General features: G+C 59.3%; 2 protein-coding genes across 3 annotated transcripts in view; one reads left to right on the plus strand and one right to left on the minus strand.

The window, feature by feature from the left end:
- SUMF2 (sulfatase modifying factor 2) overlaps positions 1 to 27,888 on the minus strand; it is a 221,877-nt gene that overhangs the window by 127,070 nt on the left and 66,919 nt on the right. The window lies entirely within an intron of this gene.
- Positions 700 to 27,695, plus strand: TMEM132E (transmembrane protein 132E). 2 transcript variants are annotated; one of them, XM_049803552.1, is made up of 9 exons: positions 700 to 785; positions 13,732 to 14,629; positions 15,558 to 15,698; positions 19,426 to 19,618; positions 19,866 to 20,009; positions 23,863 to 24,068; positions 24,648 to 24,927; positions 25,022 to 25,213; positions 25,657 to 27,695. In XM_049803552.1, the coding sequence occupies exons 1-9, from the start codon at positions 713 to 715 to the stop codon at positions 26,683 to 26,685; spliced, it is 3,156 nt and encodes a 1,051-aa protein (XP_049659509.1). In that variant the 5' UTR covers positions 700 to 712; the 3' UTR covers positions 26,686 to 27,695. The 2 variants fall into 2 exon arrangements, with proteins under 2 accessions (XP_049659509.1, XP_049659508.1); XM_049803551.1 differs by lacking the exon at positions 700 to 785 and adding an exon at positions 12,277 to 12,406.

The following is a 27,888-nucleotide window of genomic DNA, read 5'->3' on the forward strand; positions in this document are numbered from 1 at the left end:
GGGGTTGGGGGGGTTTTTTTTTTTTCCGGTTGTTGGTTTTTGTTTGTTTTTTGTTTTTTTTTTTTTTTTTTTTTTTTTCCGGGGGGGAGCGCTTTAATTCAGCCTTTTTCTTTTTTTTTTTTTAATTTGAAGAACCGCGCTTGGAAATCTTATTTTTATTCTTGTGCATGGGGGGGCTGCCGACCTGCTAGCCCTGCAGCATCATCCTTCATCAGCACATCTTTTCTTTTTTTTTTTTTTTTTTTTTTTTTTGGGGGTGGGGGTTACACGTGCTCTTCTTCGCCCCCCCCCCGGCTCCTGAGGAGGAAGAGGAGGAGGAGGAGGAAGAGGAGGGGGACCCGCCCCCGCCGGCTGGGCGCTCCCCTGGTCGCCCTGCAGGCTCTGCGGGGGGGGGGGTGTGTGTGCGGTAAATTTGGGGTGCAGGGTGGGGAGGGGTGGGGGGCCAGAGATGGGGTGCTCTGCTCGCTAAGCTGGAGGGGGGGCTCGGTTTTGCCCCCCCCCCTCTAATCTGAGCCGGGTCTCCCCCCCCCCCCCCCCCCTCCCCAAATTCCGCCGTTGGCTGCTGCTCCCGGCTCGCACGTGGTTGGATTTAGGGGATTTCTGCGGGTTTTTTTTTTGGTGCTTGGTTTGGATTCCTTTTTTTTTTTTTTTTTTTTTTTTTTTTTTTTTTGCCACGGGGGTGGCTCGGGGCCCGGCTGCCCCCCACCTTGCAATGGCCTCTCCGGAGAAGATGCACCCTGGGCCGGCCACCCTGCTCTGCTGTCTCTGCTCCCTGCTGCTCCCCGGTAAGTGCTGCTGGCACCGGGGGTGGGGGGGAACAGAATATATCTATTATATGTGTGTCTGCAATACGGGGGGGGGGTGTGTGTGTTTGCACCCATCTCCCCCAACCAGCCCCATCTACCCCCCTAGGGGCAGCCCCTGCCCTTCTGTGCCCAGCTGGGACCCCCCCCTTCCAATCTCAGCTGCCACCTCCCCTGGTTCTCTATGCCCCCCCCCCCCAGCGAAATGGGTAAAGATTAAAGTTTATTCCTGGCTTAATGAAATGACAGCTTGTGCTTTGCGAGCGCTTGCGGCGGGCTGTTTCCCTGGGTAGGGAGCAGGATGGCAGGGGGGGAAATGGGGCGAGGGGGGCTTTGCCCCCCCCCCCCCCCCCTTCCCCTTGTCTCCTTAATGCAGAGCTGCTTTAGCAGGAGGATCAGGGGCTTTATCCGCTATTATCCACTCGCTTATCCCCCAGACCCGCACCCAGGCACTTTCCCAGCCTGGGCTGAGTTAACAGGGCAAGCGCTGCCAAGGTGGTATGATTTTGGGGTGTGGGGATGGGGGTGCAGCCCCTGCCATCCCTCTGTTTCTTTTGGATTTCCCCCCCGCCCCCCCCCCCATGGGTTTAGGGCAAGGGGTTTGGGGCTGGTGGTGCTGCCCACCCCCCTGCCTGTGGCCTGGGCAGGGGGGGCCCCCGCTGCCTGGGCTCACTTGCCCTGAGTTGCATCCAAATCACTGCTGTGCCATGGCCAAGCTGTGGTGACATCCCGGCCTGCCCCGGTGACAGCCCTGGGGATGCCAGCACCTGCAACCGGGGGCTTTTTTTGGCTAGCGAGGCCAAAGCGGGGTCACGCATCCCAAGGGAGATACGGGGCTGGTTTCCGTGGATGTTTTTTTTTTTTTTCCGGATGGTTTCTGTGTAAAACAAGCCCCAAGGATGCTCCAGCTAAAGCGGCTTTCCCTGGCAGCCAGCTTGGCCAAGCAGAAAATGGGGGGCTGCTGGCAGTTTGGGGGGAACCACTCAGACCCCTCCTGCCAGCCCGGCTCTGGCTGTGGGCTTGGCGTGTCCTGGGGGCTGTGCTGCCCAGCTCAAACGAGATCCCCCCCAGAAGCTGGCGGGGGTCTCTGGACCATGCCCAGCTCCATTTCGCACTGGCAGCCCATGGCCGAGGCACTTCTGGGGCTCAGGCAGGGCTTTTTTGGGCATCTGCAGCCCCCCCGAGGCTCTTTGGGGAGCTGCTCACCCACAATGGTGAAATAAGGAGGAGGGGGGGGATGTTGGGAGTATTGCGGGGAGCCGGCAGGGGGTTTCCCCCCTTAAAAAACTCTGACCCCAACAGAGGAGCAGGAGCAGAGATGCTTCAGGTTGGCGAGCATCGCAACTTTACGTAGCATCCTTTGGGGTGGCAGACGCTGCCCCCCCCCCCCGTACCCCGAGACCTGGTGCTTCTTGGGGTGCTGCCCAGGCAGGGTTTGCTGGGCAGAGCTCTCCTCTTTGGGACCAGCAGGTTCAGGGGGTTTGCAGGCAGGGCTCTGGCAGCCGGCGGGGAAGCACGATCTCAATTTCTTCCGCTTCTCAATTTGCCTGGATGAGATTCAACCGTCTGGGTCGGTGGTTCCCCACGGCGGGTGCGCTGCCGAAGGCGGCTGTCGGCTTTGCTAGCAGGTGATGGGAAACATCTCCGTGCAAGTGATCCATCAGGAATCGCCTCTGGTGCAGGGGCTGGATGTGGCCCCCTGCTCTCCATCCCCTCCTGGCCATTTCTAAGCTTCCCCCCCCCTGTTGCTGCTGGGACACCAACAACCCTGTGGGTCAGGCCTCCGGTTTATACTGGGGCAAAATCTGGCCCCTGGGCTGGGGGATGCGATGGGTGGGGGGGTCCCCGTGGCGGCGATGCCAGCGTGAAGCGGGCGAGGGTGGCCTGTGCCGGCTGCGGGGCCGGGTCTCGCCATGCTGCTGTGGGAGGATGCCTGTGCCGGCAGAGAGAGAAGCCTCTGCCAGGAGTTTTTAGGCTCTTTTCAGGATGCGCAGCTGCCCTCGCTGCCGCTTCGGCCTTTCCTGGACAAATAAAGGTCTCGGAGGGAACTGGAAAAAGAGGCTGAGAGCTCCTAATTCTTCCAGCCTTTCTTACAAATGGCTCGGGCTGGTGGTGGGGGTCAACTGGCGGTGAAGCAGCACGCTGTTCTCCTGCCTGGGATATTTTATTCCCTTTTCCCTTGCTTTTTATTTAAGAGCAACCCTCGATGCCAGCTTCACCCCCGCTGCGCTCCCCGCCGGCACTGGGAGCCGCTTGGCTGCTGGCCCCGGATCAGCTGCTTCCAGAAAGGGTTTTTTTGGCAACTCTGGGGTGGGATGGCCCTGGGGTGGCCCCAGAGCTTGCAGGAGGGACGGACGGACGGACGGACGGACCCCGAGGGGAGGCTGCGGCACGGTGGGGGTGCCAATGGTGTGTGCTCGGTGCGGTCGTGCTGCGAAGCTGCGAGGGACCTGTCGGGATGCGGCACGGGGGGGGATTCACCCACCGGTTTGCAAAATAACTTGTGCTGTCCGTGGGGTTGAGCCTGGACTCCTGTGTCTTCTCTCTGCTGCCTGCTGAGCCTCATACCCGCAGCGTGCCTCAGTTTCCCCTCTCCTGGAGGCAGCACTCCCCCAGAGGCAGTGATCCAGGGGTGTTGGGGTTATTCAGCATCTGTCCCAGCACGCAAGGCAGGCTTGGGGTCCCATGCTGGATCCTACAGCCCCGACGCCTCCATCCCGCTGCCGGTGGGGAAGGGACCATGCCGGTCTCCCGTATCTCCCACCGCTTGTTCCCACCTTGGGCAAGTCCCAGGCGTGGGGCTGGGGGTGAAGGACAATGCTGTGGCCCATGGCTCCATCCCTGGTGGGGTGCTCCAGCCAGTGCACCCCAACCCTGGTGGGGGGGGGGGGTGGTGGAATACGGACCAACCCTCATCCCTGTTTCGGCTTAGAGCATCTCCAGGCTCCGGGATTTTCAGACCAGCAGGTGGAGATGTACAATAACTCGCTGCCAAACTGGGAACGTACACCCGGCTTCTGCTCATTTAACGCCCAAACCGGGAACGTACACCCGGCGTTTGCTCATTTAACAGCCCCCCATCCCGGCCATGCCGATGGGGTCAGAGCGGCCGAGCACCCTTAGCTCCAGCCAGGTGCAGAGAAAGGGTGATACAACCTTTCCCTGCCTCGGCAGGCAGGTGAGAGGGCAGGATCTGGCCTCTGAGCTGGGTTAAACCTGGCACAAGTTTTACCTTTGGTGCCGCAGAAAAGGGGGTCACCCAAGGGCACCCCAGAGCCGAAAAGCTTTTGGCTCTGGGGTGCCCTTGGGTGACCCCAGGGCCCACTCCATCTCCCCCTAACCCTGCTACCTTAAATCCCAGTAGGATGCTTGTGCTGGCTCTTGGGGGTGCGACATTGGACACCCTACCAGAAAATTGGCTTTTCTTCTCCCCTTTTTGTCCTCTTGGTGTTGTTGAGGAAAGAGAAAAGGATGAGGGATGCTATCGGTGGCATGATGGAAATCCTTTGTGGGATGATTTTGGTAAGCATCAGTCACAGGGTTTGACCCTGGGGATTTCAAGACGCGTTAGGTGCCTCGATACCTTTGGCCAGAACTGTCCTTTTGTGTGTGCGTGTGTCTGCGTGTGCACGATGCTGCACCCCGGGCTCAGCCCTGCTGAATCGCTGGGGGAAACTGAGGCAGGGTATTGGGTGGCAGCAACCCCCTGGCTGGGGGTTGCTCAGCAATTTTTAGAAAGCTGGCTTTTTTTGTTGTTATTTGTTTTTTTTAAGTGCTACTATTTAATTAACCCCACCATGACTGGCTGCTGAGGTCCCTCCTCACCCAGCTTCTCTGCATCCTAAAAAGAGGAGGAAAGGAAAAACCAACCCAGCTGGGGGTCCCTGCAGAACATCCCCAACAATGCACCAGCACGTCCCAGTTCCATCCCCTCCTGTAGCCTCCAGGCTCTAAGAGGGAGGTGGGCAGCAGGATGTGGCCTCATCCTGGGAGGTGCAGTGAGATGATGGCTGAGGGAAGGGGTGTTTACATGGCATAACCTGATTTTTTGATTTTTTTTTTTTTTTTTTTTTTTTTTTTTTGGCTCTTTCAATTGCCTGGCCAAAATAGCCCACGATGGGCGTATGGAGGAATCGGCGAGCTGCCGGTGCGTTCCCCTCCCGCGCGGTGCCTGTCGCTGCCGCCGTATGGGCATCCCATCCATCTGGAAAAGGTCACTCTTGCTAATCTAATCAGTCTTTTATTATTAAATACACGGCTCTGCTAACGAGCAGCTCCCCAGGGAGGGAGGGAGGTGGCTGCTCCAGCAGTGGGACATGCTGCGATGGGGCCGGGGACCCCAGACGGTGCCTTTTGGGGGTAGAGTCCCGCTCGGGGAGTTTGTCTGCATGAGATGTCAGAAAGAGAAATAGTTCAATGGTTTGAAGTGAGGCAGGTCCTGGTGCTCCTTGCCAAGGGGAGAGGAGGTTGGAGGTCACCATTTCCCTGAAAATTGGGAGAAACAGGGTCCTCCAGCCACATTTGATGGTGGCCCAGCGATCCCCACCCCAGGGGAGGCACTAGCTGGGCTGGGGGATTTATGGACTGTCACCTCTCCCCGAAATGCCCCGGGTTTGGGGGATGTGGCTCTCCTGGGGACCAGCCCCTTCATTTTTCCAAAGCTGTTGCCTGACCTGTTGCTGCTCCCCGCTGGGCACACATCCTTCACCGCCAGCTGGGTGCTGAGCCCCTCGCTCACTCGTCTGGCCTCCTGGGAGGATATCGTAATCAAGGCAATTCGCAATCTTCTGATGAAGCCGTCGACTCCTGCTGGCGAGCATTTTCCCATCACTTGGACAATATTTGCCATCCTTGATTTTTCAGTAGCTCTGCTAAAAGCCCAGGCGGATGCTGCTGGGGTGGCTTTGCCCCCGCTTCCAGGTGCTGTCACCTCCCGTCTCCTGCAAGGGTTAATGGGGCAGGTTTTGCCCTGATTAAACGGGCTCCGTGAGGCTGGGCTCTTCTCCAGGACTAGCAAAAGTTGAGAATGAATTGATTTTGAATTTATTTTTCTTTAAGGAAAAGCTACGTTTTTCCTCTTGAAGATAAATAAGGTTGAAAATGCAATACCCGCCACTGCCGGCTAGGTGTTGTTGCTGGATGCGCTCCTCCCCGGGTACCAGCTAAATTAAAAAAGGAAAGGGATGTATTCGAGCTGCGTGTGTTTGATGCTGTGCCTGCTTTGCTGGGTGGCAAAGTGCTGAACTGGTGAAGTCCCTGGCCCAGTGCCTGTCCCCAGCTCTGCTTCTGGGGCTGCTGGGATGTGGTTTGGGGCTGATGCTGGACCCCAGCCCCGGTTGCTGGGGTCTGGGGCTGGATTTATCTGTGGCTCCTCGCGCTCCTTGGGTGTCTCTGGAATCGAATCCCGGCTCCGGCTCCAAACGCAGCCTGACACACGTCACCGGGGGGAAAATTAATCGGTGTCTAATCAGTCTGAAATGTGTCACTCGGCGCAGCCTGGGGGGCGTATTTGGTGTTCAGTTTTGGAGGGTGCTGGGAGGATGTTCCTGCTCCTGGCTATAGTGGGAGGGGACAGAGAGGGGACAGGGGGGATCCAAGCAGGACATGTGGCTTTGGGGGGGTGGGGGTGGTGTCACTGCATCGCCTCTGCCCCAACACCGTGATGCTGGGGGCTTCTCCTTCGGGAGCTGCTGTCCCTGTCCTTGATTCCCCAGGCCACCCTTCAGGGCTCTCCCTTGCTGCCTGTCCTCCCAATTCTGACTCCCGGAGGGAGTTATTTGGGGAAGCCATCTGTGCTCGCCTGCTACTCGGGGGGTGCTGCTCCCAGCTCCCGGCATGGGAGGAACCTAGCATGGGGGGCAACCAGCCCAGGACCCACCACAGCGTGTGCTGGGGGCTCAGGGACTGCCGGCTTTATCCCGGGGCTGCTCCCTCCCACCCCTTTCGGAACTCCTGGGCATCCCTGTGGACATTCATGGTCAGGCATATCCTCATCCTTTCCCCCTCCCCCCCTTTTAATTCATTTCTTCATTTTTCTTCTTCCTCCGTAAAGGCCCTCTCCTCCTGTCCCCCGGCCTGTCCCTTGCCGTGATTTGTGGAAATTGCTCTAAAGTAGCTGCCGCGTAAAAGCCTTGCCTGCTCCAGGAATTTATGGCAGGCTGCGCCTCTGCACGGCACATCCCATTTAGGCCATATTTATTTATTCCTTTAGGTTCCTTGCCTTTTTTTCCCCTCCCTTTTAATAATTTCCTGGGGGAAATGCAGAGCTCAGCACCGCAGCCTGGCGTGGCGCTGGGATGGTTCCCTTTTGCTTAGTGCTGCCGGCCCCGCAATACAGGCTGTGTGCTGGCCCGGGGCTGAGTCCCACCAGCATTTCTTGTTTTATCGCTTCTGCTGATGAAGCTGGGCTGGATCTTTTGGAGAGGGAGAAGTCTCAAGAATCTAAAAGAAAGGAGAATATAGCAGTACCCACCAGGCATAAGCACAACCCTGTATTAGACACTAGAGAATCCACTCCTGAGCCAATGCTGCTGCTTACAGAAAGACTTGATTCACTTTTCCCGGCCAGCATCCACTCAATTCCTACTCTGGGCTGATTTTGGGAAGCCTGAACCAGTTTAACCTCCTGGGTTGAATGTTGCGGTCCTTGATACCACAGGGGTTCCCAGCCCTGTCGCCCCATTGCCGCTGCGGCCGTGGGCAGAGCTGGGAGCCGGGAGCATCCCTACGTCCCTCCCTTCCCTGCGGCCGCAGCCGGGGTGTCTCACCGCCATGTGCTAGGGGAAGGTAATTTTACATTTGTAACAATTATTCACTTAATTGAGTTCCAATTAGCTGGGACTGGAGATGGAGGCTGTTGGCGCGTTGGAGGGAAGGGAGAGCTTGTTGTCTTTTATGTCGCCGAAAACAATTTTCAAGGCTCTGGCTGCTGGGAAACATTTTGGAGGTTTCCACGAGGGGCTCACTTGTATTTTCTAATTTTGACTTGTGTTTTATTACTGGGTGGTTTTTTCCCTGGGCGTGTGGAAGCGTGGAGTGGAGCGGGGCTTGTGTTGGGGCTGACTGAGTGGAGGTGTGGAGGCCTCCGTTTCCCCTTTTTGTTGTTTTTTTTAGGGCGTTTGGAGGTGCTGACCCTGCTTGGGTTGGTGTGTAACTTGGCAGGGATCAGTGCTGCAGGGAGGGAAAGGGATGGGTGCGATGCCCGTTCTCGGGTCGGGTGGGGAGATGGGGCACGAGCCTGGCTCTTCCCTGGGAGCCGGGGCTGCCTCTAGTGGGAGCAGCCAGCTGTTGGGACATCCAGATGTGGGAGCTCCAGGTATGGGACATCCCTGGGAGCTCCAGGTGTGGGACATCCCCGGCATTTGGGGCCATTGCTGCCCATGTTTCCCCTTTGTGCTTGGCCCTGTTGGCTGTGGGGGCAAAACCTGGACCACCAGGTTTTGGGGCTCTGAAGCCTTGGCCGGGGATCTGCGGATGCTTGGGGGAGAGGGGTGGCTATATGCTGGCTTGAAACGAAACTGTAGTTGGGACAACTGTGCTGGTGGCCTGGTGGGAAATAGCCAGGCTGGGCTTCATCCTTGGGGGCTGCAGGGTTTTTCTGTGGTTTCCCAGCTCTCGGCGTTTCGGGCAGATCCATCACCCCTTTGTCTCATCTGGGTGCTGACCCACGTGGGGAAACTGAGGCAGCAGCATGTCCAGCCCTTATCTCCCTGATTCAGGGATAGGATCATCACCTCGTCACCCTGATATTGGGCTGGATCCAGGGAGAATGGGACTACTAGCAGTCCCGGTGGTGCCGGCAGCCCTGTGGCCGGGAGAAGAAGCATCCCCTGCTTGTGTTTGCAGAGAAGCGGAGATGATAGCTGTGCCCTGGGCTGCTGTGGTTTGCAGGGTCCCAGGGCCTGTGTCTGGGGTTTTGGACCACTGATGAAACCCTGGTGGCCTTTTCATCCTGCAGTGAGGAATCCCAGCGACTGGTGACTGCCGAAACCCCTCCAAAAGAGTCCCGAGCTGGGTTTGTAGCCAGCGTGAAGCCCTCTGCTAGGGATGATAACACAGCTCCCTGCCACCCCCCTGCCATCCCACCCCATAGCCCTCACCATGTATTTAGTGAAGGTTTTATCATCGCGTCGGCTCAAGTCATTGCCTTATGGACAACTTTCCCTGCTTGGGACCACCACAGAAGACCAGCTGCGATGGGCTGGCGTGGGCTACGGCTACAGTGCGTGGCAGTGGCTGGGCAGGAGCCGGGGCTGGTGTCTCACATCGCCGGTATTTTGGGATCTCCCTTGGAGCTGCGTTTGGTCCGTTGATGCGCCAAGCCCCTAGTGCCGCCTGTTAAAATCATGAGAGGTTTTAACCCGCCTGGCATGACCTCAAACATTTCCTCCCTCTTCTCCAGTGCTTTTTCTATATGCTTTTCCCCTGCTAAGTGGGGATATACGTGCCGGGACCCCCCCGCCACATCCCAGAGGATAAGCCAGGATAAAGATCCCCCCTGGAGCGTTGCTAAAGCGATCCCTATGGCAGACGGCTGGGGCTAAGCTGGAGCTCAGTGCTGGCTATTGGTGCTAGATAAGGGGAAGAGGAGGAGGAGGAGGAGGCTCTTCGGCCTCGGGATGATGGGTGGAAGCAGGAACGGGGCTGGTGAGGCTGCAGTGGGGGCAGGATGGGGGGGCCAAGCTGCATTCCCCCTGTGCTCCGTTTGCTGGGGATTTGGGGCAAGAAGGGAAGGCAAACGAGCCGGTGTTCCCCCATCAGCCATAGCTACATCCAGTCTGTCCGTCAGCCTCTTTTCCCGTGTGTCCGTCAGTCTGTCTGACCCCAGCATCCCCAAGCAGGGGGCACGGAGCAGGAGGGTGGCCGGCGGTGACCACCTCCTCCTGCGGTGGAGCCCTCACCGAGGGGGGACAGGGAGGGCTTTTTGGTGCTGCAGACCCCCAGAAGCATCAAGACCCCTTGGTCTGGGGAGGGAGGGGGGGGTGTTTTCTTGATTTTTAAGGCATGGCTGGAGGGTGCTGCTGCTGTCCCCACGTGCCCTCGTGGCGGGGAGGAGCAGATCAGCCCATCTGGCCAGGCGGCTGCGGCCGGTGTGGGGCACATCTGGCTGGGCAGATGTGGGGGCTCGGCGAGGGGGTCGCTGGCAGTTGTGTTTCCATCTCCCTCTCTTTCCCCCTCTCGCCGCTGTGGGTCGCAGGTCACGCGGGCTGCCGTGGGGTGGGAAGGAGGGGAGGCACGGGAGTCCTGTCGCATCCTGCTGTGGGGCTGGGGTGGCTCCTCAGCCCTGGGGGGGTCCAGGCAGCCCCCGGGCCAGTTGGAGCCTGGGCAGGCACAAAGATCTGCTTTTTTTGCTTGCGGTGCCGAGCTGCGAGGGTGGAAGGACCATATGGTCCCCTCTGCGCCAGCCTAATAAACCCGGGAATGCAGGTCAGGCGCTGCAAATCCCGTTAACCACAGCGGACCGCAGAGCGACCAGGGCTTAACCCTTCTGTCCCCCCAAACCCAGCCAGAGGTGGGGGCATGAGAGCCACCTTCCCTCCCAGGGGCTGCTAGAAATCAGGGCAGGGGCTGGGAACAGTGGCGTGGGGGCTGGATTCTCCTGAGCTGTTCTGCTTGTCTGTCCATCCCTCCATCTATCCTTTCTCCTTCTATCCATCTTCCATCTCTTGAGCTGTTGTGCTGTCCTTCCTTCTGTCCTTTCTTCCTTCCCTCCATCGCCTGTTCTCCCTCTTCCTAGAGCTATTCTCTTGCTGTCTAGCCGTTTCTGATCTGCCTACCTCCATCCATCCATCCATCTAGGCACCCTCCGTTCTCTCTGCTGGTTCATCTATCCTTATCCACCCTTTCTTCTTTGCTGCCTAGCCAGCAGCCACGAATCCATACAGCCATGCATCTTCTTCCCCCTTCTCCTTCCCTCCCCACCCTCTGTCCCTCCGTGGCGCAGAGGCTCGAGCTGGGCTGGCCTGTGATCCGCTCTCCTGGCACCCACCCCAGGCTGGATGCGGCTAGGTTAGACCCTCTCCCGGCAGGATTAGTTTATGACCAAGGAACGGAGACGCCGGTCCCGTCCCCCTCCTGGCGACAGATTATAGCATCATTTAAATGCATTTTGTCTGTGGAAGGAAATAGCTTCTCTGGGTGCCGGCAATCTGCCTGCGCTGAACTAATCGTGACCGTCGCATTAATCTCCATCCCAGCTCATCCCCGCTCCTTTCCCCCATCCGGCATGGCTGGGGTGCAGGTCTGTGCGTGGGCTCGGTGCCAGGGCCACCCCAGGTATCCCAATCGCAGCAGGGCTTGGCCTGAGTCGAGCAGGGTCCCCAGCACACATTTCTGCCCGGCAGCAGAGAGTAGAGCGGTTTTCCTTGCCCCCCCCCCCCCCCCCCCCCAGCATACAACCCTTATTTGCCATCAGAGAATCCCCACGGCAAAGAGGAAGGAGCCGGTTGCTGGGGGTCTCTGCCACGAGCTGGGACTGGGTGCCAAATTGCAGACAAAACCCAGCTCCCGGGGCGGTGGGTGGCAGTGGGTGCCCCTCGCTGGCAGGCAGCTGGGTGCGGGCTGGGTGCTCGCCGCGGTGGCACAGAGGCTCTCCTGTCCCCCCACCCAAGGGACAGGGGGTGACACCAGGCGTTTTGCACCATCCCAAGGGTGGGTTTTGCTGGGGGGCCGAGCCGGGCATTGAGTCAGGCAGGTTTTGGGTGGGTTTTCTTTGTGAAAAGACCTGATTCTTCCCCAAACCTGAGAGATTTTTGAAGGATAGGACCTGATGCTACTTCAAGGAGTCAGTTAAAGATAGCCTCTTTCCTGGCTGCCTGTGCCTCCTTCGGTCCTGCTGGTACCTCACACAAGTGGTCAGGCTCATGTCACTCCAGCTGGTGGATCCTTTTCTGCAAATAATCTCATGCCTTGGAAAAAATCCCCTTTTCTAATTGCTGGGGATGGCAGGAGCAGCCGTGGCTGTGTCAACCGGGATGCAGGGAGGATGCAAACCTTCACGTTTCGTGGCAGAAAGCAACCTCCATGGGCTGGAGGAGCAGAAGGCCCCTCGCTGGTGGTTATTTCCGAGCAGAGTGGCACCCGTGGGTGCTTTCTGGGGCTCAGCACCTCTCCTGCAGCTCCTGGTTCTCCAGGAGCTTGGAAAACAGAGCAGGCGAGCGGGACAGGCTCCGCAGCCGGTGGCGATCAGGGTTAGCGTGGCAGGAGCCGGAGCTGTGCCCACGGCGGTGCCGGCATGGTGGTCTCGCTGTGATGCCAGCAGCGTGTCCCCAGCATCCACCCGGCCCCGGGGAATTCTCTGCCTGGCTCTCCGACAAGTTTCCTCCCAGGCTGCGTAGCTGCAGATGCTGCCCGTCCCCGTATCGAGTGCTAATCCTTTTATGAGCCCTCTAAGCTGCTTAACTGCCCTGTGTACTGCAGCAGAGAGTTCCCCGGGTGGGCTGCGGGGTCCCCTTCAGTTCTGGGGGGTCCGGCCAAGGCCATGTTCCCGGCTGGGGAAAGCCTTGGGCTCCTGGCACGCTCTGAAGCCCCCACCAGGGAGGGGGCTGAGCCATTCCCAGGAGCGGAGCCGTCACATCCGCACCTTTCGTCGCCGTCTGACACGGGTAATTTGGGCTCTCCTGCTTGGGAGTCGCTTGGGAGCGGTTGCAATCAGCGCCGGGAACGTGGGGTGCGGGGGGCTGGCAGAGAGCCGAGGGGAGCGGGGGGGGGACCCAGGCCTCCTGGGAGTCGCTGGCAGCCGCTGGCGGATGCAAAGACCTTGAGACGTCTTCCAGGCTCCCGCGGCTGCCGACAGAACGCGTGCCATCGGTGCGGCTCCACGCCGACTGCCTTTCGCAGCATCTGCTTTAGCAGAAAGACTTTCATGGGGTTTCTCTCCGCTCGCCGGCCGGCTCCATCCAAGGGGCTCGGGCAGCTCCAGCCCCCCGGGAGTGCGTGGCCAGCAGGCACTGCACGCTGCCTGTGCCGTGGCTGCCTGCTCTGCCTTTATGATGTTTATTCCTTTTTTTAAAGCAAAATGGTCAAAATGAAGGACAAAAGGGATTTCCTAAGGGCCGTCAGACCTGGGCGCTGCTGGGGTTTGCACAAAGTGGCACCAACATCATCTCCATCACTTTTCCACCAGGTCATGTCCATGCCTGGAAAAATTGGGGTTGGGCTGGCTTTGGTGCACAGGGACAGCACTGTGTGGGTGGCACTCCTGGGTGGGTGACAGGTGACAGACCAACTGTGACACCACCCTTACGGGCAGCCCATGGGGACGGAGCGGGTCTGGGGTGAAGAAGCTGATTTAGTCACTTTCCCCGTGTGATTTGGGAGCTAAAAGCAGGAGGAAAGCCTTGATCATAGATACTTGGTGGGATCTGCCAGCCAAAAATTAGCCTGGAGCTGCCTAATTTTTGGTAACGAGCCTCTGGAGAAACTCGGCATCCTTTTCTCTGTGCATTTGGAAGCAGGGATGTAGCCAGTTGTGCCCTATTTCTATAAGTGGGTCTGTGCTGTTTCGGCCAGTGCCTTGGCAAGTGTGCCGGGGTGGGTGACCAGCATTTCGGGCTCCCCAGGGGCAATACCGAGGTTGGATGTGGCTTCAACGCACCCTGGCCCAGCCTTGGGCAGCCCCCGAGCATCCCTCCTCGCTGGACACCCCATCCCACGCCAAGGGTGGGTTTGGTGAGGCTGGAGCCACCCTCCGGGAAGCACAACGATGGCTAAGGTCCCAGGGAGGTCTTCTGCATTTTTAGTTTGCAGGAGAGAAACCCAGCTAGACTCCTGCTGCCCTTACGAGGGGTCTGGGGTCTGAAGCAGCGGCTCCTCCTTGCCGTGGGGCTGGACCGCTTCCACCTGGGTTTGCTCTCCCGGCTTTGGGGCTCGGGAGATGCTCCAGAGGGGGATGCCCCATGCTAACCTGCACTCTCCATCCCCTTCGCAGCCCACGCCAAGGGGCCAGCCCCGAGCCCCGAGCCCGCTGAGACCCCCGGTGCCATCACGCTGCCCGTGAGCTACCGCCTGTCCAACACCCGCTTGGCCTTCTTCCTCAAGGAGGTGGGAGCCAGCCCGGTGGGCAACGGCAGTGCCCCGCTGCAACGCGCCGAGCCCTTCGTCGTCTTCCAGACCAAGGAGCTGCCCGTCCTCAACGTCACCCTGGGGCCCTTCAGCACGGGGCTGGTGCTGCCCAAGGAGCAGCTGCAGCCCTCCAGCACCCTGGAGGTCCCCGACCGCCTCACCGTCAACTGGAAGGTGCGCGCCTTCATCATCCAGCCCCGGCTGGTGGCCAACCAGCCCGTGGTCCAAGTGCTCTTCTACGTAGCCGGCCGGGATTGGGATGACTTCGACGTCACCGACCGGCTGCCCTGCGTGCGGCTCCACGCTTTCCGCGACGCCCGCGAGATCAAGAGCTCGTGTCGTCTGCGGGGCAGCCTGGCCATGTGCCTGGTGCAGGCAGAGCTGCCCCACGCCTGGTTTGGCCCCCCAGCCGTGCCGCTGGGCAGGCGAAAGAGCCCCGAGAGCCTGGAGGTGCCGGGCGAGAGCCAGCAAGCCGAGCTGTACTACACCCTCCATGCCCCCGACGGGGCCGGCCAGTGCCTTGGGGAGATGGTCCCCCGCCGTGGGGCTGGGGGGGCCAGGACCGAGGGTCCCACGCAGCACCCGCTGCTGCGCATCGGCAGCGTCAGCCTCCTGCAGCCCCCCCCCGGGCAGCCCATGCAGGAACATCGGCTGGACGGCAACATCTTCATCCGCCTGCCCGACAAGCCCCTCAAGCCAGGCGAGGTGCTGAGCATCCTCCTCTACCTGATGTCCAACTCCACGGTGGAGCACTTCACGCTCAGGTAAGGTCCTGGGGCTGCCCCCAGCCCAGGAGCAGCCGTCTTTCGAGGGGGTGGTTGTTTCGGCTGGGCTGGGCGAGGGGAAGAGAGGATGGGGAGGGTGTGTGGTGTTTCTGGGACCTGTTGGGGGCTGGACTGGGTCTGGCAGGGCTTTGGGGAGGTGAGGGAGGCTGTAGGAGCAGTTGATGTGGTTTTGCAACGTTTTGGGACTTTGCAGTGGGAGCTTCTCGGAGGGAAGGGAAAGGTTGTCCACCCAGGGTTTCCACCTCTGCATCACCACTAGGGTCTGCTGCCTTTGCCCTCCCAGTTGCACTGGGATTAGGGCCCCGCCAGCGGATGTGGGTTTGTTCAGAGCCATTTTGGGGACAAGGTGTGTGGTATGGCCACGGGGCTGCTGCAGAGTGAGCTGGGGCTCCTTGTGTCTACCCGCATCCTGCTCTTGTGCCCAACTCCTAGTGCTGAGCACCCCAGTACGGGGAGGTCCACGGGGAGACCCCCCCCTTGCTGCATGTCCCTAAGGATGGGGGGATGAGCCCCGGCCACATGTCTTCAAAGGACGTTTACAAGTGTTTCTGTGGCCACTGGGCCAGCAGTGAGCCCCTGGCATGGGGGACATGGCACTCCAGCCTCTCCTGTCCTTTGCCCCAGGGATGCCCAGCCCCACAGGGGTGTTACTGTCCTGGGGGGCAGCACTGGGGTGGGGGGACCAAACTCCTGCTGGAAGGGTGATGGGAGGGACAAAATCCTATGAAAAAGAAGGGCTGGGGTGGGCTCAGCCCCACGGCGGTTGCTGCCAACCTGGATGATGTTTCCGACAGCCAGGAGGGACTGGGGGGAAAAACTCCCACCCCCTGCGCCTACGGCAGGGTGTCCGAGGGGGTCCAGGGGTGCCCAGGACTGAGGGTCTGGCCCTGACTGTTGCTCTCTGCAGGGTGAAGGCCAAGAAAGGCGTCAACCTGCTCAGCACCAAGTCGAGGAGTGGGCAGTGGTTGGTGAGCTCGGAGCTGCTGACGGGCGGCAAGCACTCCACTGCCACCGTCGATGTGGCCAGGGCGGATGGTGCCGGGCCCAGGTAAGGGACCCCCCCTCTCCCTCCCCCAGCTCCAGGAGAGTTGGGGAAATTGCTGCGGTTTGGCCCAAAGCAGTTCTGCCTTCATCCCCACCCTGGGTGCCTTGTTGGCTACGGTGCCATGCGGGTGCTGGCAGGGGAAACTGAGGCACGGCAGTGCACAGCCTGGACCGTGGGACTTGGAGGCACTGAAGGGGGTTAAGCAATTTTGGGGTCAAACTCTCAGTCCAGCTGAGGTCGGGGTAGGACCTGCACCGACGTGAGAAGGGCTTAATTTTCTGTGTGGTTTTTAACCTCGGCCAGCACAGTGTAGCTGGCTAAAGGGCAGGTGAAGGTGGGTTTTGTGGCCCAAGGTGGGCAGGTTTGTGGCCAGGCAGGCAGCTGCCAAAGGGCTGTGTGAGGTGGAGCGTTCAGGTAGGATCTGCTTCGTGGTCAACACAGGCGACCAAGCTGGGGCTCAAGCAATGCACTCATAAGTCATGGGTACCATTTAGCACCTGCATCCCTGGCTCTGAGCTGGGGTCGCCTGGCCGTGTCAGATGCTGGTGGGCATGTGGTGGATTTTGGGGCTGAACTGTGAAGCCGGGGGGAACCCCCCAGTTTGGGGTGGAAGTATTTTAATTTTTTAAGACGTTTTAATAGCCTGAGAGGCAGTATCTCTTTGCTGACTATCCTGGTGTCTCCTCTGGGAAGGAAGAGGAGCGGTCCCCAGGCAAGGTCCCATCTGGACTCTAAGGCGATGGATGAGTGTCGGATGGGGAGCATGAACTAATGCAGCACCTGAGACGGGCAGAGCCAGTTCTGCTTGACACAAGGATGATGCTCATCCCTGGGGCTCTGGGAAAGGCTCGGGTCTGTTCAGGAGAGTCCAAGGGATAGAAATGAGGATGGACGGGGACCCACAAAGCCAAGTTGAAAACCCAGAAGCTGCTCAGCCTGGAGAAGGGGAGACACGGGACTGGCCTGTGAGCGCGCAGAGGCTGCGAGGGTGAGGGACAGCTTTGCTCCTTGCATCCACGTGAGCAGGACACGACGAGCAAGGGCAGGGGATGGGCTTGGGGTCAAAACCACCAACAGGAAAGACCCTGAAGTGCTGGAAAACAATTGTTCCCAGACTGCGATATCTTCATCACTGTGTCTTTGGGAAAAGGGAGACGAGTATCTCCAGGAGGTGGGTTAAAGCCAGTTGATGTGCTTGAGCCTGCGTGAGAAATCTCCCCGTATCTCTGCCCTTACCCCATAACTGAGAGAAGCTGGGCGCGAGCTCTTGCAGAAAGATCCTCAGCTCTGACTACTTGGAACGTGAGCTCCAAAGCTATCTGCAGAGAAACCCCTCCAAAGGGCTTACCCAGAGGGTGGATTTTCCTTTACCCCACACCATCGCTTCCAGATACAAAATGCAACAGCGGCATCCAAGCCCGCAGCCCTGTGGCTGACATTGGAGCGTCCCTGTGGCTGACATTGGAGCGTCCCGGGGGCCATGAGCGCCCCCCCCCCCCCCCCATCTTCTGCAAGGCCACCTCAGCACCCCTGCACGTGGCTGCCAAACCTGCCGGCAGCGAGATCCTCTCCGCTCCCCCTTCCCCCGTCTGCCGCCGCCGCTTCAAATCAGCCTGGAAAGGTTAGAGACGGAGGATGAATTTAAAGTGATTACAATCACCTTTTAGACAAACAACTCCATCAAATATTAACGGAATGGAAAGTATGAATGACTCAAAGCCGTGTTGCCCTCCGGGCTGTGCAGCCGGAGGAGTTTGCCTCGCTGGGGCTCTGGGGGCTTTTGGCAGCGCTGGCTGTGCGGGGAGGGGGCGAGGGCCCTGAGCTTTGGGGTGATAATGGCCAATTTGGGATGTTTTGCACCCCCAGCAGCTGCATCCTAAGTTATTCCCCCAATGTGGGCAGCCCAGCTCTTGTCTCTGCTGTGGCTGAGAGCAGATGATGCTCGGGGAGGGCAGAAGATGGTGGCTGTCCCCTGGCAGGGCTCCTGGGATGCCCAGGGGCACCCCATGGTGAGGAGTCCCAGCGCCGAAGCCGCAGCTCTGGTTTGCCTTTGAACCTGGCTCTTCCCGGCTGTATTTAATACATCTGTGTCAGAAGAGGCAGTGAGCAGCCCAATTCCTTTCTTCAGACCGGGTAGCCTTTGGCAATTGCCCTTGCACCCCCAAAGCTGCCTTGGGGCCACAAAGTCCCAGCAGGACCCCACCAGCCCTTGCGTGGCAGCTCCGCTGCAAAGCCCATCGTCCCTGCCACGGGACAAGGGAGCAGGGCTTGCCATGGCCTGGAGCAGCCCCGGCTTCTTCTTCTCCTCTTTCTCTGCTCCCTTTCACTCATTAGGTATTTATCAGAGAGAAATCTGACTGTATTCTGCATCCCTAGATCGATGGGACTTTCTCAATAGCTGCTACACGGCGAGATGAGAGCGGAGCCGGTCCTGGCTTCCCCTTCCGCAGGGATTTCGCCTTTCCTCGCCCCCCTCCCTCCTCCTGCTCTGGGGGGGCTTTTGCTGGCTCAGCAGTTTGTGAAGGCTCTGGGGTGTCCCCTGGGGACGCTCTGTTTTTGGGGAGTGTTGGAGAAGTTTGACTTGGGCAGGAGGGGGTTGAATCCTGAGTCCCCCAGGGGATTTGCAGGTTGGACACAGAGATGGGAGGGCAGGATTGCATCTGAGGAGGTTTGCTCATAGGGTGGTGGTGTAAGAGTGATTTATGCTGCTGCCGTCAGACTGTGTCCAAGCTGTGGCACAGAGGACAAGGGACACCAGCTGCTGAGTCCCCTCATCCCCTTAGACTGGCACTGTGTGCCGCGTTTGGCAGCGTGCAGACTCTCCATCTCCTCCTGCCTCGGGGATGCCCCAGAGTTTGCTCCCTGTTAGCTTCGGGTCCCACTGTCCTCAGCAGCGGCATTAACTGCGTGGGGTTTTGATGAGCTGATGGTCTTGGGGCCGTTATCTCCTGCTGGTCCTGCCTACCTCCTCCATCCCCTGCCTGTCCACCCTGTGCATCCCCATGGCTGCCTGTGCAGGCTGGGGGACAGCCCTACCCTGAGTCCCAGCTCCATGTTGTCCCATCTGCTGTCTGTGGTTGAACTTTTCTCCCATGCCTCAGTTTCCCCATGTGATCCCCTTGGAAGGGGCTGTAAAGTCAACGGCTTGGGCTGGGCTCTTGTATAGGGACTTACTTGTCGTCCCTGAGCATGCGCCCTCCTGAGTGTAGGACGCTTGGGGTTTGACCTGCGGGAGATGAGCGTGGAGGTGGGAGCAGCCCGGGGTGGTAAATCCAGCCACACTGCTGGGAAGACAGAGCCAGGGAGACGAGGGCAGCGCCTGCAGCCACCCACCATCCCCTGGGGCCGTGGCCACACACTCGCACTGTGATAATATAGCACCCAGCAGCCTTGGGAGAGTGCCTGCTTGAACCGCTGAGGTTTTTCTCCTGCTGGAGAGAGACAGTGAAATGCATTTCTCTCTCCCACTGGGAAGATTCCCATAGGAATCTGCAGGGTCCCATTGGAGCGGTCCCTGGCAGAGGGGAAAGATCAGGGCTGCTGTGTTTGGTAGCAAGCATCGTGGTGGTACCCACAGCACGGTGCCCGTGGCAGGCATGGGTACACCGAGAAGAGACCCACTGGGGGATGCTCTGCATCGCTAGAGGGGACTGTCCGATGCTGATCCCAGGGTGTCTGCGGGACCCGGGGCACCCAGCTCACTCTGTCCCCCTCCTGTCCCCTTGCCCAGGGATGGGGACTCCTCGTCTGAGATCATGCAACTGGATTTCGAGATGGAGAACTTCACCAGCCAGTCGGTGACACGCCGCATCATGTGGCACATCGACTACCGGGGCCGCAACCCCCCGCCCGACCTGGAGAAGGTGGTGACGGAGCTGACGGTCATCCAGAGGGACATCAGGGCCATCGTGCCCCTGGCCATGGTGAGCGGGTTCCTGCCCTCTGCTTAGCTTATCTGCTTGGATGTGGAGGATGGGTTGGGTCCCCCTGAGGGATCTCCCACCAGCTCACCTGCCCCATAGCACCTATACATCCATACATTCCCCCTCTCTCCCCTGCCCCAAGTTCTTCTCTCCAAGGACCGGAGCAGGAGAGGGGCCAGCTGGGATCTGACCCCAGGGGGACAGGCTGCCCTCTAATATGATGGTCCCATTTGCACCCCATCCCCAGGACACAGAAATCATCAACACGGCCATCCTGACGGGGCGGACAGTGGCCATTCCCGTGAAGGTCATCGCCATTGAGCTGAGCGGCACCATCGTGGATGTCTCGGCTATGGTCGAATGCAAGTCCAACAACGAAGACATCATCAAGGTGGGTGTGAGGAGGGGGATCTTGTGACCCTAGCAAGGGGATGAGCTTCTTCCAGGGGTGCTGACCCCAATAGTGGCGCAGGCTGGAGCTTGACAAGCTGGGGAGAGTGGCTGAGCTGATGTGCCACAAAAGCCCACCTCATCCCAAACATCAACCCCTCAGTGGCTTCGGTTCACATGTGTCTCTCCCTGGGATCTGTTGGGAGAAGAACAAGATGCTTTGTCACTGTCCCTGGAGAGGCCATGGGATGCTCTGGTGCTGCGCAGTCTGGCACCAGGCAGCAGCAATAACTATGGGTTATCACAGCACTTAGCACTGATAAGGTGAAATATTGTCACCTCGCAATGCAAGCTGCACGTTTCTATCAGCGGCTTCACTTGTGCCACCGGGGGACATTTATCTGCCGTTTGGATCAGATGCCAGGCTGAGCTCAGGCTGGGGCTGGGTGCTGGCCCCAGCCAGGAGTGGGGTGACGAGCTGGGCGGATGGGGACAATGGAGGGGAAAGGGGGGCTGAGGGAGAGGAGCAAGATGGGCTGCACGGGAGAGATGCTGATCAGGTGAATGCGAAAGGCTCGCTGTTGCAGCAGCAGTGATTGCCCCCGCATCTGCCCAAGCCACCGAGACAGCAGTCGGTCCTCAAATCCAGCCATGACTTTTCCATCACCAGACCCATTCATCCATATACATTTTTCTATCAATGTATGTATCGATCTATCCACCTGCCTGTATTCTACCACTGTTTCCACCCATCCACCCACCCCTGGACATCGTTACCTTCTCCCAAACACCTCCCACACCTCTCCCTGCACGCACCCAGCCAGCCCACCCTCTCCATGTCCCCGCTGTGTCGGGCAGAGGCAGGGAGCCACGCTGGGGGTCTGGGCTCTCCCCTGTCCCCCAAGCTAGGGGACATAGCCCCTTCTCCCCTTCTTCACCAGCAGCCACCGGCTGCTCTCCCAGCTGAGCCAGGGGGGATAGACAGAGCCCCGGCCCCACTGGGACTTGCTCTCTCCGGTGGTCCATGGGCACGCGGGTGGGTGACAGCTGGTGTCGCAAACTGTTTACCCAAGTTCTTGACTAAAACTCCGATCTGTGCGATTTACAGCGCCGGGTCTAATTTATGGAGACCGGTCCTCCGCAGTGTGATAAAACACTGGAGCAATAATACACTTCAGGATGGACTCCAAGACACTTAAACTGTTTAATGTGCCGCCTTTCTACTCATAAATCTATTTACACGCTGTCCCCAGACCTGGGGGGGAGCAGACATATGCACACGAGCCGGGATGAATAATACATGGAGCAGCCCTCTGGCCCCAGCTCACCTCCTGCTCGCATCCCGCTCTCCGCTCGGAGCCCCGTGCAATTTCTTGCTGAGTTATTTTGTGTTTGAGCCAGATCTTCGTTTCTGAGGGAGCTCTCAGTTACCTGCTGAGATTGGGGAGTGTGATTACGGTGTCAGGGCTATAAACCTGTTACATAAATCAAAGTTTACATAGTGGGATGTGCTATCTGTTACTGTAAATAATTTAGCATGAAGGAGGGCTGGGGAGCTGCTTCTCCCCATGCTGCCTGTGGTTTGGTGGTTGTCGCTCTCGTGTGTAACATAGAGGGAACGTGTCCTGGATCTGGTGTAGACCTGGCTGTGAAGGTGCCAGGGCCACCTGCGAAGGATGGTGGGAGACCTTGGGTGGGAGTTGTCATCCTCATCCCCTTCTGTGGTGACACAGGGTGACTGCCCATGCTCTGTCCAGAGAGGAGGATCTCATCACTCAAGGTAGCATAGAAATAATCCCCTTGCCTGCCTGCACGGTGGCCTTGGGGCTGCATATGTGTTGAGGGACATGCAGAGAGAGGAAGGGCCACCTCTGCTGCCAGCGACGCTCAATGGGAGATGCTCAACCTCACCTGGTATGTGAACCTTTCTTAGGAGCCCACCATCCACATCCACTTGAGGACCCACCAGGAGCAAGTCAGCTCAATGGGACTGAGCCCCAGGGACCCTGGCCACTGCCAGGACCCCTGGCTGGCCAACATGGTGTGCCACCAGCCGTCGTGGCTCTTCCCGCTCTCGAGGACCTCGGAGAAGATGTGTCCCCTTGATCCCATGCTTGAGGCCATACCAAGTGGGGAGCTCTGGGCTACAGAAGCAGAGCTAGCGGTGCCTTGGCTCGGAGCCCAGGCAGACCTCAGCCTCTCGTTTTCCTGATGCCTTGCTGCAAATCCGGGAAGTTTCTCTGAACAAGCGTGCACTTCATTTAAAAGCTAATCTGCAGTCACTCCATCATTAGGACAGGCCTGATGTGCTGGGATTTTTTGTTGTTGTAGTTTCAGGCCCCCCCCCCCCAGTTGCAAAGCAAGTGGTCCCCAGAAGAAGATGCCGAGGGGATTTATTAGCTAAGGTAACGCAAGCAGCAGCCCATCATATTTATTGTGATAAATGACACAATATCCAGAGCACTCCTTTGCTGGAGGATTCGCCCAGGAGCTCATCTTTATTCAGACACCACCCTGCCAGAGATGAGATTGTCTCTTCAGATATGCTGAGCTGGTATCTCTGATAGGAAGACAAGGAACAAGCCCTCCTGCATTGCACTCCCCTCCTTTGCCCGGGGAGCAGGGACTTCCCAAGGAGCCCAGGTCCCAGGCTCTGCCTCCTCCACCAGCCCAGGAGGACCACGGACACCTTGCAGCAGGCTTCTGCAGCCAAAACATGGGGCTCTTGTCAGGCCCTGCTCGTGGGCTAGAAAATGCAAAGTTCCTGCAGCTGGATGCCACAGGTACCCAAAGATAAGGTGGCGAGAGAGACAGTGATGCTGTCACCTCTGCTGTCACCTACCATTCAGCATGGACTGAGCCCCTTATCAGCCATCAGAGAATATACGTGGGAGAGCAGCTTGTTGGAAATAAGCCCTTCTGTGCTGTTGACGTGCTTGGTGCATCTGAGAGCGACTGCGCTGCTGGCTGAGCAAATGGGTTTTATTTTTCCCCAGCAGCAAACAGCTCAGATGCAATTTCTGATGGTGTGGGGGGTGAAAGGGAGTCAGGGTTGGGCCATGGGGCCACTGCAGATGAGAGGTTGGAGTCTCCTTGGCCTGGTTGTCTTCTGCCACCCATGCTGGGAAGGAGTTGTTGACTCTGGTGGCCTAAGCCGAAACACAGGCAATGCTGCAGTGGCATCCTCTTAGCTCCTTAATTGGCTTGGATCGGTCAGTAATAAGTGGCCCCCCCAGGGTATATTTGTTTTACAGCAAATTTAACTAATGCATTTGCATAAATGGGAATTAAAAGAGAAAAAGAGAGAGCGAGAAGATGAACGCGAGGATTGAGATGGACTCCAGGAAGCTCTTTCTGGGGTTAGCAGGAGGGACAGGGACAAGGTACTGGTGGGTATCTGCACATGGGCATGTGGCTGGTCCATGCTCGCTGCCTGTGCCCCCTGGGTGTGGGTGGAGGAGATTTTAGGGCAAATATCCATGATGTGCAACTTGCAACCTCTGTGATGCCTCCAGCTCAAGCGTGGAAAAAGGGTACAATTCAGTGTGGAAGCCAAAGAGAACCGGAGGGACTAAATGAAGGTGCCTGGTGGAGGTGGGAGTGGGCGAGGGCTGGCAAGAGGACCTGGGTTGGGGGGAAATTCGCATTATGGACATGGTGTGTGCAGGTCCACGCCTCTGAGCAGGGCTCTCGGGGAGGAGAGAGCATCCCTGCTCCTGGAGCCACCTTTAACTGGGTACCTGCCGGGTGAAATTCTGCTCCTCCGACCCTTCCCTTCCTCCAGGCAGCCTCCTGCCAGGATCTCTGCTGTGTCTGTGGGACCGTTGCAACCCCCATCCTCCATTCTCCTCCAGGTCTCCAGCAGCTGTGACTACGTCTTCGTCAGTGGGAAGGAGTCGCGGGGCTCCATGAGCGCTCGGGTTATCTTTACCTACGAGCACCTCTCCGCCCCACTGGAGATGACAGTGTGGGTGCCCAAACTGCCGCTGCACATCGAGCTCTCGGATGCCCGGCTGAGCCAAGTGAAGGGCTGGAGAGTGCCCATCCTGCCGGACAGGAGGTGGGTGCTGCGGAGCCACCGTGCTTGGGGTCTGTCCAGCCTGGAGAAGGCAAGGTGAAGGTGGTGGTAGTGGTCTAATTGCCTTGTTTAGCTACTTAATGAGGGGGTTTTAAAGATGGAGCCAGAGTCATCTCGGGGATCCTCAGTGAAAAGGAGAGAGATCATGGACACAGGTGGAAAATTTCACAATGAGGTTGGTCAAATGCTGGAGCTGGTGGGGAACATCCATCCTTGGCAATGGTCAAAACTTCCCTGGATGAGGCCAGGAGCAGCCAGGCTCCAAAGTTAGCCCTGCTTTGAGGTCTAGAGACCTTCAGGTGTCCATCCCAGCCTGAGATATCTTGTCCTCTCAGCTGGTTAGGGAGCAGAGACGCTGGCGACCCTGTTACCACATGCTGCTGAAGCCCTCAGAGACCTCATGGGCAACAGGCATCTTTAGGCCAGAAGCCACCATTTTTTTTTTTTGGTGACCTTGCCTATCTCCATTGCCTGGCCACCCCCTTCCTTTCCCGTGGCGGCTGAAGAGCCGTGGCAGCGGGGAGCTTAGTAGCACTGCCCACCCACTGCCCCATCCCACAGGTCGGTGCGGGACAGCGAGCACGAGGAGGATGAAGAGGAGAGGAAGCAGAGCCGGGGCTGTGCCCTGCAGTACCAGCACGCCACGCTGCAGGTCTTCACCCAGTTCCACACCACGGCGGCGGAGGGCACGGGGCAGGTGGTCACCATGCTGGGACCTGACTGGCTGGTGGAGGTCACCGACTTGGTCAGCGACTTCATGCGTGTGGACGACCCACGGGTGGCCCACATGGTGGACAGCTTCACGCTGGCCGGGAGAGAGCCGGGCACCACGCTTTTCAAGGTAAACCCCCCCCCCCCACCTCGGCTGCCTTTCCTCACCTCTGCCAGCTTGGCTGGGGGTGGCAGGTGGTGACAGGCACCCTCGTCCCCTGCAGGTCGTGTCCCCGCTGGTAGAGGCGGTGCTGGGTGAGACGCTGGTGACGGTGGCGGAGGAGAAGGTCAGCATCACGGACCTGAAGGCCCAAGTGGTCTCCAGCCTCTCGCTGTCCCTCCACCCCAGCCCCGGCAATAGCCACACAATCATTGCCCGGACGTCCGTGCAGCAGACCCTCAGCTTCTTCAAGCAGGTGAGGCTGGGGGGGTGGGATGTGCATTCGGGCTTGGGGGGGGCCCGGTGGGGAACTTAGGGTGGGGTGAGGGCTCCATCTGCAAGCCCCTGCTCCCAAATCCTGCCCATGGTCATGCCAAGGCCCTCAGAGCACCCACTGTCCTCCAGACAACCTGGTGACCCCAAAGCACCCCAGAAACCTTCACACAAACCTATGGATGAACCCTGCCCGGCCTGGGGACGGGACACAACCGTGGGGACAAAGGGGTCTGGAGGAAATCCTGTACGGTTCCCAGCCCAGCTCTGGTAGCCACATCTAGCAAGATGGATGATGGAGGGATAAAGGGTGAATTGGATGGAGAGAAGGATGCAAAGGAGGAGGGATGGGTGGAGGGATGGACAAATGGGTGCAGGTAGGACTGGCATCGTGCTGGGCAACCGGTGCTTGTGTTGGTCCCGCAGGAAGCGCTCCTGAGCCTATGGATTTCCTACAGCGACGGCACCACGGCCCCCCTCTCCCTCTACGACCCCAAGGACTACAACCTGGTGGTGAGCAGCCTGGATGAGAAGGTGGTCTCGGTGACCCAGGACCGGGCGTTCCCCTTGGTGGTGGCAGAGAGCGAGGGTGCAGGGGAGCTGCTGCGCGCTGAGCTGGTCATCTGCGAGAGCTGCCAGAAGACCAAGCGCAAGAGCGTGCTCTTCACAGCCTTGGCCAGCGTGCGGGTCCACTTTGGTTCCGAGGAGGACCCAACCTATGACTACGACCATGTGCCCAGCAAGCCAGGGCTGGCAGAGACGGGGGCTAGCACCACCCTGCGGGCAGAGGTGGAGAGGAAAGCAGAGCCGAGCGAGGACAGTAGGATGTCCAGCGCGTCTCACCCCACCGAGGATTTCCCCACCATTCCCACTGGCTTTGTCCAGGTGACCAGGGGGCTTACGGACCTGGAGATAGGCATGTACGCCCTCCTGGGTGTCTTCTGCCTGGCCATCTTGGTCTTCCTCATCAACTGCATTGTCTTTGTGCTGAAATACCGGCACAAGCGCATCCCTCCTGAAGGCCAGACTAACATGGACCATTCCCACCACTGGGTCTTCTTGGGCAACGGGCAGCCCTTGCGGGCTCACAATGACCTCTCCCCCCAGCCTGAGAGCCCTGGGAACCCCCTGGAAAATGTCCAGACCTGCTGCCACGGGGACCACCACAGCAGCGGGAGCTCGCAGACCAGCGTGCAGAGCCAGGTCCACGGTCGCGGGGATGGTTCCTCGGGGGGCTCCACGCGGGACCAGAGTGAGGACCCGCTCAACTCGCCCACCTCCAAACGGAAGCGGGTGAAGTTCACCACCTTCGCCACGCTGCCCTCCGACGAGCTGGCCTACAACTCCATCCCCATCGCCGATGAGGAGGACTTGGAGTGGGTCTGCCAGGACATGGGGCTGCAAGACCCCGAAGAGCTTCACAACTACATCCGCAGAATCAAAGAGATCGCTTAACGCAGGGGCAGAGGGGATGGGGTGGGAGGGAGGGGGCTGCCACGCCGTGCCATGCCATGCCACGCCGTGCCACGCCACACCATGCCACACCATGCCACACCACGCTGGCTGCTTCCCCGGGCCTGGAGACCCAAATTTGGCTCTCTTGCGCGTTCCCTCTTCTGCACATCTCACGTCCTCACCCTGTTGGAAGGCACCCCCGGGGGCCTCTTTCTTTTCTCGCCCTTTACCATCTGGTTTTTCCAGAGGAGGCATCAGCACATACGTGGCCCCCTAACCCGCCGGCGCAGGGCGAGGGGGCAGCAAGGGAGGTGAGCCGAGGGGCAGAGATGGATGGGGTCAAAACCTCGGTGCGTGCTTGCATCTCTAATGGCGAACGGGGCAGGATGATGCTGCGGGTCCTGCTGTGTGGCGAGGGAAAGAGGGGAGATGTCCCATCCCCCCCACGAGCCCAGCGGGGAGGTGGCGGGTGGGGGCTTCCTAAAGGCAATCCCCCTGCCTTTGCTGTATGTGGTTGCACAATTTTGGAGGTGAGTGCTGGTTCAGGGATTTGCTGCCCCACGGCTGTTGGGGGGCACCCCCACCCGGAGCCCACTGTCCTACACTGTGGGTGATACTGGGTGAGGCAGGAGGGGAGGGTGGCTGCTAAGGGATAGAGCCCCATGGCCATGGGTCTGGGGGACCGCTGTCCCCATCGCCTGTTGCGTCCCAGCCCCAAACACTGGGCTCGCCCCGCTCCCTTCGGCGTGGGCCCTGTGGGACGGTAACGTTTGCCACGTGAGCATCGCTTGGGGACCGTGGGTGGCTGCCTCCGCTCCCCCCTTGCTGCCTGGGAAGGGCTGTGGCCCCCAGGCAGGGGCAGTTTGGGGGTGCCCGGCAAGCTCGCTGCCTGTGAACTTGCCTGCTCTTGCCTCTCCCTCTGTTCCCAGCTGTTGGGGGGGCCAGTGCTGGGCCCCTCCACCCAACGGGCAGCTGGGACCTCCAGGGCCAGCCCCAGGTTTCTGCCCCCCCCACCCAGTGCTGGGATGTGGCTCTGGGACTGGGAGGTGGTGTGGGGGCTTCCCACTGCCCTGGGGGACCAGCCTGGGTGGGGACACCCACAACCGGACCTGGCCCCGAGTCTCCCAGTGCCAGCCCAGTTCCCCCAGTGCCAGCCCAGCAGGGATGCCTGGAGCCAGGCTTAGCCTCCGTGGTGCCTTCTGA

Source organism: Accipiter gentilis, chromosome 6 (assembly GCF_929443795.1).
Source record: "Accipiter gentilis chromosome 6, bAccGen1.1, whole genome shotgun sequence".
NCBI classification, from domain to species: Eukaryota; Metazoa; Chordata; class Aves; order Accipitriformes; family Accipitridae; genus Astur; species Astur gentilis.

Coding starts and splice junctions, on each gene's coding strand:
- TMEM132E (XM_049803551.1), top strand. CDS start 12,283: ATGTTCCCGGCTGGGGAAAGCCTTGGGCTCCTGGCACGCTCTGAAGCC. Junction 15,699..19,425: donor GCGGATGGTGCCGGGCCCAG/GTAAGGGACCCC, acceptor CCCCTTGCCCAG/GGATGGGGACTCCTCGTCTG. Junction 19,619..19,865: donor CCATCGTGCCCCTGGCCATG/GTGAGCGGGTTC, acceptor CCCCATCCCCAG/GACACAGAAATCATCAACAC.